The 10,853-nt window shown below is 37.0% G+C and overlaps 1 protein-coding gene across 1 annotated transcript in view; it reads left to right on the top strand.

Moving 5' to 3' along the window:
- Positions 1–514: 514 nt before the first annotated feature.
- The window catches only part of LOC103798887 (structural maintenance of chromosomes flexible hinge domain-containing protein 1-like), a gene marked incomplete at both ends in the record, with an annotated part of 12,683 nt that continues 2,344 nt past the window's right edge, over positions 515–10,853 (top strand). Inside the window, 6 exons of the mRNA XM_009071171.1 lie at positions 515–669; positions 3,983–4,098; positions 4,531–4,589; positions 6,125–6,212; positions 6,601–6,732; positions 7,944–8,093. Of these exons, the coding sequence (XP_009069419.1) occupies positions 515–669; positions 3,983–4,098; positions 4,531–4,589; positions 6,125–6,212; positions 6,601–6,732; positions 7,944–8,093 (700 nt within the window). The remainder of the gene's footprint in view (positions 670–3,982; positions 4,099–4,530; positions 4,590–6,124; positions 6,213–6,600; positions 6,733–7,943; positions 8,094–10,853) is intronic.

Raw genomic sequence — 10,853 nt, 5'->3', positions numbered from 1 at the left:
TAAAATAAAATAAAATAAAATAAAATTAAGCACTGAAGTCATGACGTACTTGCAGGGCAGTTTTCTAGATGTGAATTGTACTCATATTCACTCTCTGGAAACTGTCAAAGCAGAATGCTCCTTAGCATTTTAGTTAGGTGTGCTTGCTTTCTGCTCTGCTGTTTTCTGCTACTTGAAGCTGTAGTTGCTAGTGTCTTACAGACAGGCAATGAAACATGGTCAAACTAATAAAATTTTAAAGCAAAATTAAGTTTAATAAGCAAATACCTTAAGAATATTTTAAACTCACAATTTTACTTGCCTAAATTTGCATTGACGCTTTAATTTTTTTCTTCTCTTTACTACTACTCTACTACTTCTCTCTACTACTACTCTGTTTACTACTACTACAACTACTTTACCACTTCTATTGTTTATCATGCTTTCATGTATATGATTCAGACATGAAGCCTGTTGAAAATTGCCTCTTCAGAAGAGATATTGTATATCACTTTTACGGTTTTTGATATTTCAGAGGAGAGCACACTTTACAGATCAAAGCCTCATACAACAAGACCACATTGTATTGTCCTGTGATTACATTAAATGTCCTGCCTAATCCTGAGAAACCTGTCTGCTTCAATGTTAAATATGACAAAATTCCTTTTCAAGCAGGAGGTACCTTCCCTGGTAAGTATAAGAATCCTTTGGTGGAAACCAGTTACACAAGAGCTTTGTAAACCTGTAAAAATTTTTTTTTTATTCTTCTGGTGCAATTTTTCACTTCTTTTTTGTCTGTTTTCCTTGGTTCTTTTTAGCAGCTGTATCTTAGCAGCCTCTGTAACTCTTGCAAAGATGAGATATGTAGGTCATCTTTGGAAAGCATTTCAAAAGACCTCTTACTTATTTGTTTCAAATTATTGGGTTTATCTGTCTGTACATAGTAAATCTACAGCATTCCTTCTCTGTCCTTAGTGAAATACCATATTTCAGTTTTTGATCTTCCCAAAAGATGATCTGAGCTAGTTCATGCATGTTTTACTCATCTCTTTTTCTGTGGAATAGTAACAAAGGAGGTAGCTACAAACCTGTAAGCCAGCTGAGCCAAGAGGAACCAAAAAGTGATCAGAAGTATGCTGGGACAGTACAAAATACTGTTTTCTCCTCCTGCATTCTCTCAGAAAAGGATGATCCTTTCTTTCCAGCTAGGGCTGCTGAGTCATTAAAGAAAAAGACCTGTCTCATGTTTTATATTCTAGTAGTATTCAGAGTAAGGAAGACAGATAAAGAAGAGCAAGTTAGGATCAAGAGGAAACATCTTTTGCTAAAAGCAAAAGAGAATTTAAAACTTCTGCTTTTTCCTATAAGGAAACTTTGGCATGACTAAGAGACCTATACTAACTACTTTCATTAGTTCAGGAAATAAAACTCTTCTTTACAATAACCATGGGAGATGCAGTCCTTGAATTTGCTGGTGAAGTATACAACTCTACTGGCCCTTCTTCCAGAAAATTTTCATGTTGAATTTGTAGTAGCATGGTTGGCACTATGAAAACATGACACTAAGATACTCTTCAGAAAGCTGAAGTCTTGTCTAAATGAATTAAATAGAAAGCAAGAAGATTCTGTCACTTGAAATATAATGCCATACTAAGGAAGGCAAAAAAAGACTTCAGTAGTAATTGATTGAAATAAAAAAAAACAAAAAAACAAAAAAACTTGGAAAGTCTGCTTTTTTTGGTCAGTAGTACCTGTGAAGGTAAGGGAGTTTCAAAACTAAGTTTTTCTCCCATTTGAATCCCGTCCTTGATTTTAAACGAGTAAAATACAAAATTCACATTTGAATCTTCAGTAGCTGACTTTTAGACCTATTTGATGAAGTCAATACTAACAGATTTCCTATACTGAATAGTATTCACTTAATTACAAATTAAAGTAATTAACTGATGTACTAATTCTGTTTACTTTGGCCTTTATCTGAAAGGAATAAATTAAGGTGGCAAATCTGATGCAGTTTTCAAAAAGTTTCAGGAGAGGTCAGGGAAACTTTGATCAGTTGGTGTGTTTTCAGTGCTGGGCAATTTTTGGAAGGAGTATAACAATTAAGTCGCTACATAGTTAAATGTAGAAATGGGAACAAGTTGGGAACTATGTGACTTTTGTACAGGAGAGTGGTGCCTTGCAAATGCATTAGGAGTTGACAACTGTATGAATGGGACTGATCCTGCTGATATAGAGTACTTGGTTTCTTAGACAGCTTTTGCCAAGTTTCTTAACCAAAGGCTCTTCAAGTAAGCTGTTGTGGGACACTGTCCTTCCTGTACTTCAGGATTTCCCCTTTAGGTGAACTTAAAAATTGTCTGTCTCAGGAGTGTTTTCAGTTTTGTTGCTGTTACACAGTGGGATTTCAGCACAAGCATCTGAATTTTTCCCACCCATTCCTTTGTAAATACTTATGGATTCCCAGATAATAAAGGTCACCCAAAGGTGACCAAAAAAAGTTGAAAATCTGCTTCATACAAATTCATCTGTTGTATCCCAACCCTATATGAAATACGTGCAGCATCTGTTCAAAATTTAAAATGAAAAGGATATATTCAGAGTACTAGATGTTGAGAAGCAGGATACCTCCCACAAATATGAGGTCTGTGGTGTTTGGGCTTGTTTCTTGACTGTCATAACTTGATTAACCAGCATTTTTATGATGAGGTTTTTGTTCTTTATGAGTTCATAACACTCCATACAGTGTTAGGAACTTGATTATATTCGCAACGTATTTTAGTTTTGCCTAGAAGAAGCATCCTATAGCATCACAGAATGACAGAGAGCTTGGGTTGGAAGGGATCTGTAAAGATCATCTAGCTCCAACCTCTCTGCCAAGCAGACCTTTTTCAAATGGGGTGTGTAGTATATATAAATCATCCAGGTTTTGAGAGAGAAAGGCCATTAAACAGCTTCTTCAGGAGATAATACTGTATGTATGAGATTAGATTTTTGTATAAAATTAGATATTAAGTTCTTTATTAACTACCTCATATTAATTAAATGATAAATAAAATGCTTTAACATCCTAAATATTGGATTTACTGGTGAACACAGGTACACATAAGGGCATGCACTGTAGCCCTGGAGGGAGTCGTGCCTGAACTTTTCATTCACATCAAAGCATAGTCCTTCCTTCAAGTGCAAATTTCAGTTCTACATGAGTAGTGCAACTTCATTTACATGCATAAAATCCACCTGTAACCATAGCGTTGAACTGCTTTGTTCACATTTTCAGCTTGAAGAGTAGCTTTATTCTAGTTTGGATTCCATTTCCTTCAGACCACTGCACTGTCTATGGAACATATAGGAAAAGATAAGTTCTTCAGATTGAGATATAAAATGGCAAGTATTTTGACTGCAGAACCAGTCAACAGAAAACGTAGGAGCAAAAAGTGTCTCTATATTCTGTTTCTAACAGATTAAGTATTTGATTCTAGTCTGTAAGAAGTAGCCAAACTCAGCTTCAGATTCATAGCCTGAGCCCTTGGGAAATGATAGTGGTGTCAGTACAGTCTTCTTACAGCTACTGTGCCTTTCTATCCAGTAGTTCAGTGGCTAAAGCACTTGTGAAGGAAGAGGGAGGTTTGGATTTCCTTGAAGGAAGGAGTCAACTACTTAACTAGCTTGCTCTGAGAGCAAGAAGCAGCCTTGCTTGTTCTTTTGATTACAATGATAATCTGAGAAAGGCAGACTTGAAATTTTTGGGGTTTGTTAAACAGTCATTGGATAAAGTAGGTGGTTTTTTCTTTCTTAAGGATTTTTACTGGTCTAATTAGAGGGGTAAAGAGAGAAGATTTTCCATATCTGGTTTGAAATTCTTTGCTGTTTTGGCGCTTTTTGGAAAGGTTATTTTGTAAGTTTTTTCTCTGAAGTGTGAGGGACAGAGAAATTCATTAAGTTTGAACTTCTTAATTCGGAGTAAAAATAATCTTAAAAAATGTTGTCTTTCATCCTACAGATTTTATGGTTAGTCTTCTTTCTGAAGATGACACCATTATGAAAAATATTAATCCAACACGGATTTCCATGAAAATGTGGGAAGTACAGAGCAGCCAAATTAGGACACCGGCTGATGTAAGTCATCAAAATATGTTTTCAGAATGGGTATCAAAATGTCAGCATAGGACAAACGTATTTGTAGTAGAAGCTTTCCTTCATTTGACTTAGATCCATGTCCTGTTCTAGACTTGAAATAATGTTACAGATGAATTGTATTTGTTTATCAGTATCTGTTCTGTTTAAGCACCAAGACTACAGTAATGACAAAAATGTTCCTGCTCTGCAGAAGCTAACTTACAGCAAGGAGAATATTAGAAGTTGCTATCATGAATTTTGCAAAGAAAAGACTCCCAAGAATGAAGAATATGAAACTAGTGTCTAAATTGTAGGGAATCTAATTGAATTACTGTGCGCTGTCAGTACTGCAAATCATTAAGACTTGATAGCATATTACAAGTGAGGTATTTTCAGTATATTGCATTCCATTTTTTGCATCTTTCTTTACAGGTTACTACGTTTAGCTGTAGTAAAGTGAAGGATGACAATGAAGAAGGCTTCTACTTCAGGTACAGCAGCATTTATGATGCAATTTACTGAGGCAACTTATTATACATAATACACAGTTTGAAATAGAAACAAGAGTTTTAGGTTTTGATAATAAGAATCTGTTACAGAATTAGTATGATACAGTGCTAAAAAAAGGTGAAAGGTATTAGCAAGATGCAATGAGATGAGGATCGAACTCTTCCATAGATACTTTCGACATTTGTTTAATCTGAGAGAAGAAGAGAGTCTAAGATGACATATTAAAATACATTGTGAGAAGGGAGCAGTGAGGGGACTACATCATCAGCTTGTCACTTGTATAGTAGCATTCCTTAATTATTTTCAATGTTATGTTCAACTGCTGCAGAATTGCAGGCTGGACAAAGCAGTCTTAACTCTTTATTTAATACCTTCTGTAGCTGAGCATTAATCCTGAACCATGACCTTGGCCCTGTTGGTTTAGTAGTCTCTAAACTACTTACTCAGAGATAGTGTCTTAGGGGACCAGGGGCAGAACTAGAGCTCGTCATAAGCTAGTGCCTGACTGCCACATTGTTTCTACTTCTATTCCCGGCAGGCAATCTGTGGAATCAGCTAGTTATGGTACTGGCTGTTTATTCAAGCTCTTGACTCCTAGGAGTGTGCTTTCCTTCTGCTTTTAGAAAGGAGACTTTAGGATCTCCTTAATGCAGCACATACCACTGTTGTACAGCTGGTCCTGGTTCCTGTATCAGAGGAACAGAGGTTGCTGCAGCTCAACTATGTTAAGATTCCAGGCACCTCTTAAGTGGCAGCACTTCAGGAGGTGATAGGAAGTTTCCTAACCTGCCTCTCAGCTGCAGCTCTCTTCCCTTTTGAGGTGCAAAATAGAGCTCCAGAAACCAGGCATCCAGTTTGTAATCCTTAGGAATCTATGTACTTCAAAGACCTTGATGTAGCATTAAGCCCTTTTTTTTTCTGGGGACCTGACACTCAAATCCAGTGTTCTGACCCAGCCTGATACGTGATACAAATGTACCTCCATCTGTAATTCCTTCTGTCATACTCAGCCAAGGAGCTATCCCATCTGTCAGGGCAGTTGGTATGACCCCTGTTGATTCAGTCTTTTTAGCTTCTCAGATGGTGTACAGCAAGGTAATGTGTATGAAGGCTATTAAGAGATTATGACTAATTCAAAAAGCTATACAAGCATAGCTTTTTGTGTAATTTCCAAGAGAGACTTTGTTGGTCATATCTATCCTTTGTTCTAGTAGCTTTATGAAAATTCATTGAATGGGAAAGGCTTGCAGATTTCTGAACCATAGGGCCATGACAAACTTCCTGTCTGGTAGTGGAGACAAACTTGTGGAGACTTTCCTCATTCAGGCTTCCAGAAGCTTTATTCTAATTCTCAAGAATCTTTGATGGCTTTCTTGCCAAAGGAGTATTACGCCTTAAGAGGACTTTCTGACTAGTTTGGAAGACTACTCAAAATTTGAATTGCTTGCATACTTACATACTTGCTCCTTTGATACTGACTTGTGTTTGCTTGGTTTTTACTTTTTGGTTTATTCAGGGATAAAATGATTCCAGAGAGAGTGGGCACTTACTGTATCCAGTTTACCTTTGCAGCGGATAAGACAAATACGCTCAACAGTGACCAGGTTTGACTCTATAATTAATTGCATGTAGCCAAGAACATGTAATAGGGAATCATCTGGGAGAAGTGTTAAGATACTTTGTAGATTCAAAATGCAAATATTTCCACTTGCAAATTTTGAAATAAATGGTATTTTATTTTTGGTAGTTACTGATTGCAACCTGTTGATTATCAAAATACGTTTTCATTAAATTTTATAACCAGAAATTTGGTGGAACAACAGAGTTTGCAACCTAGTAGATAGGATTTATTGTTATGCTAATTTATTTTAGGATCATCAGTAAATTTCACATACATTTGTTTCAGTATTTTTTGACCAGCCCAAGTGTGCAGGTGAATTGCAGTTAATTATATCAGTCTTTATTATTTTTTTTCCTCCTTTTTTTTGCTAGATTATGGTTGAAGTTATACCTAACGCCCCTGTACGCTTATTACCTGATTCTTTACCAGCTACTCCAGCAGTTTCCAATGTTCGAGCTCTTACTAGCCGTACACTGGTCAAGGATTTATACCTCCATATAAAGGTAACTATACCTTCATGGGAAATCGCAATTAGGGAAATATATGACTGCTAAAAAATATGTTGAATTTTGCTGTATGACATTACTGTTGCTTCTTTGCAGGTTAACTTGGTTAACTTCATTAAAAAAAAGGATATAAATCAGTGATTTTTCAAAATATGACAAGTGCATCTTGTTTCATTTATGTACAGATGACCAAAACTGACATGTTCAGTCCTTGCTGTCGAGCAGCTCCGTTGAAATCCATTTCTTGTTGCCACAGGAAAAAATTGTTGGAAGAGTAGATTCCAATGGGGAAAACACATATATACAGCAGATGTTTCTCTCCATGATTTTTCTTCCAGAGATAGTTACTCTTAGGAATCTTGTATTACAAAAATAAAGTTTCCTGAACTTTAAGTGTTCACAGGGTTACAGGGAAACCACTTACCAGTTACCACCATGAGCAAAGCAGACTCAGCTTGTAGGAAATTAATTGAACTTAGCACCAATCTAAAAAGATTTGAGTAGTGAGAAACAAAAACTAAAAGAAGTAAAGCAACACCTTCAACAAACCCTTTCCTAGGTTCAGCTTTGCTCCAGACTGCTCTACCCTTCCCCAGGTGGCACAGGGAGCTAGGGAACAGGGGTCGCAGTCAATCCCTAACACCTTCTCTCTGCCGATGCTTCTTCCTCACAGTTTCCCTGTTCTAGTGTGGGTCCTTTCATGGGCTGCAGTCCTTCATGGACTGCTCCGGTGTGAACCTTCGCCACAGGGTGCAGTCCTTCAGGAAATATCCACCTGGTGTAGCATGGGGTCCTCCATGGGCTGCCATGTGGGTATCTGTTCCACCATGGTCAGTTGTGGCATGCAGGGGAATTTCTGCTCTGGTGCCTGGAGCACCTCCTCTGCCTGCTCCTTCTCTCACCTGCTGCTGGTTTGTTTGGGGTTTTTTCCCCTTCTCCCCTACCTTTGTGGTTTTTTCCCATTCTTAAATATATTTTCCCAGAGGAAACACTGTTTTGGCTGAGGGACTGAGCTGTGCCCTGCAGTGGGTCAGTTGGAGCACTGGCAGTGTCCAGCATGGGGCAGCCCCAGCCTCTGCTGTCTCAGCCTCTCCACGCCCTCCACTGCTAGCACCTTGCCACATAAATTTAGAACAGTATATAAATGGATTACTTATTTCAGTTCATGTACCAAATTAACTTTATTGGTTGTGTTTTTTTACTTACAGGATGAATACAACAACTGCACTGGACTTGATCTAGTCGGCAAGATAATAGCAAAAATTAAAAGCCCCAATGAAGAAGACATAGAGATCCCACAATTTCAGGGGAAAATCAGTGTAGTTGAGTTTCCATTTGAAAATGGATCAGCTAAAATTGTAAGTGTGACCAAAACACACAGCTCCATGAGCAGTGGATCTAATGAGATTCATTTTCCTACAGTATCAAAGTTGATCTTGCACCTCTTTGTGTTCTGTGAAGGGTTAGTATATATTGTAGCTTACCCTTACAGATAAGTAGATAAATTATTTCTTCTCTGTTTGGTTGCCGATTTTCTTAAAACCCGAAGGAAGGACATTCACTGAACCGTTTATGCTTGCCAAGTGAAGGAAGTGTACAGGTACTTTTAGTTAGAGACTGGGACATGCAGGGGGATCCAGAATAAATATTTACATTGTTTGAATTTCACATGCAAATAACACTTCAGTAATTTTTAGTTAAACCATTAATGCTAGCAGTATTTTACATTTTTATTTATAATACTCTCTCTCTGTAATATCTTCAGATCGTTTATACTGACCTCTTCATATATTTGCAATTAAATTTTACCAGGTTTTCTTTACATTTTTGTCAAGCTAAGTAGGCTTATATATACTTTGCAGAAAGGCATCCTGTCCTCGTTTGAAGAAGTAAAGATAAAACTACCATTTCTCTTTATGGTTTATTTCACTCATTAGTGCCCTTGGCTGTTAAAAATGCTTCCCTTATTTCAGTTTGGATCTCTGGCTGTACCGTCATGCATACCCCTGAAAGTACTGGGTATTGTAATCCTGTCACCACAGTCACTTTTTCAACAAATACAGATTGAATTTTAAAAATCTATGAGTTCCATCTGTCACAGTTCTTACAAAATGTAGTACAAAAGACACAAGTTAAAACATGCATATGCACAAAACCAGAAACTGTTCAAAACACACAAAAAACTTCTGAATGTGGAGTGTGTTCTGATGGTCACAATCTCTCTCTTAAAACCTACAAGTTAGTGACTGAACTCAGTAGGACTATTCCTGTGGCGAAACAGTTGTATATAGATTTTTTTCAACTTGATCAAGTGTCACATAAGAATGGCAAAGTAGAAATATGCCTCTACTTTATTTGATTGCTGTCACATGTTTTACTAGCCTGAAGTCTACAGAAATCTTTAGAGAGTTAGAAGGTGTACTGAAGGAGGGTTTTTTTAAGACATTTTCTCAGCCACCTTTTCTAACTCCCCCATTGGAAGCAGCTTTACAACAGACTAGCATCAGTGTGTGCCAGGTGAAGGCAGACACTGCATAGCAATAAATACAAAATCTCCAAACACAGCTTGAAAATCACCATAAAACCCCAGTAGAATCCTAAAATCTACACATCCTACATACAAACTTCTTCGTGTTACATTTTTTCAGTACATTGAAAATGGAACTACATGTATGAAACTTAATGACACTGTAAATAATTCTCTGTCAGTCAAGAATAGAAACATCCAGTTAACGTGGACAAACATTTTTCAGTGAACAGTCTGTCAAACTCTGGTCTACTCTGATGCATAAGGAAAAGTGACATAGTATGTATGAAAAACAAGCTAGAAAAATAAAATGCAGGGAATGTATAGAGGTGTCTGCTAAAATGAATATAGTGGTTGGTTTAGGGTGCACTCTTGAGTTTCTCTTGTTACACAACCATGTGTCAGTAGTAGTAAACTAATTGATGTGTGAACACATTTTTCTCAGGCACATGGGGTGGGAAAAAGTGCAAAAGTGTAGGTAAAGGATCAGCTATAACCACTGGTCTAACAAAACTGCTTTTCTTGCATTTATTCTGATGGTAAATTGAACACTTTAATACCTCATACTATTGCGGGTAACAAGAACCCGATAGAGTGGCCTCTGACAGTTCAGATAAAATTACTGGATATTTTCTCAGACTCCTCAGTTTGCAGAAAATGTTTTTAATCTACGTGTACAACAACCCATTGTTGTGCCATTGTGACCTAAATTCTCCAGTCTTACTTCAGTGGCAAAGCTGACAACCTATGGAATGGTGGGGGAGTGTTTTGGGGTTTTTCCCAGTTTTAGCTTGTATTCCTGGCTTGATGGAGGGTGGGTGTGTAGCATTCTTCTTCCTTCTTATTATGGTGATCTGATTGAGATCCTGCTGCTTTTGACAGTGACTTGTTATTCCCTAGTCATCCATAGGGAATAATTGCATTTCAGTGAGTTCAATATCTCTTTTCCTCTTTGGGCATTTTTCAGTCATTTGATTTATACTGAGTTCTCTGACTTGAGACGACTCACCAAAGTCATGCGAAAAGGATTTGTTGGTTGTGTTGCAATGTGCTTTGTATGTGACTAGTGATGGCGAGGGGAAGGGACACACTAGTGTTTCTTCAAGTATTTCAAAGTTGTTCCATCTTGTTTATAAAGACAGTTGTGTGCAATTAGCATGAATATAATGAAACCAGTAATCTGACGTGTTTACCCTTACTCTGAGGTTCAGGAATACTAAACTTGTTTAATGAAGAAAAATGTTTAGATTTTTATTAGTATATATTTTCTAAGGAAAATATATTTCCACTACAGAATTCTCCTGATAAAATATGTAGCTGCAATATTTTTGAAAGCCATGAAGACTATCTTTGAAGGTTATATATCTATCTCTTCTTTTAGGCTGCAACCACCTCTCTCTTGATTTGGCCAGTTGAGTAGCAATTTCTACATGTTAAAGGTGGAAACAGTATGAGTTTTATTATAAGCATTATTCATTTTATGCATGATACCTTTCCCAAAGTAACAGCACATTTAGATATTATATACTAATTTTATTTCTGTTTACCATTCTTTATGGTTTTATACTATTACCTGTGTTTATAAAGAAAG

This window comes from Acanthisitta chloris, unplaced genomic scaffold (genome assembly GCF_000695815.1).
Source record: "Acanthisitta chloris isolate BGI_N310 unplaced genomic scaffold, ASM69581v1 scaffold483, whole genome shotgun sequence".
Lineage (NCBI taxonomy): Eukaryota > Metazoa > Chordata > Aves > Passeriformes > Acanthisittidae > Acanthisitta > Acanthisitta chloris.
This window is presented reverse-complemented; position numbering and strand designations above follow the sequence as displayed.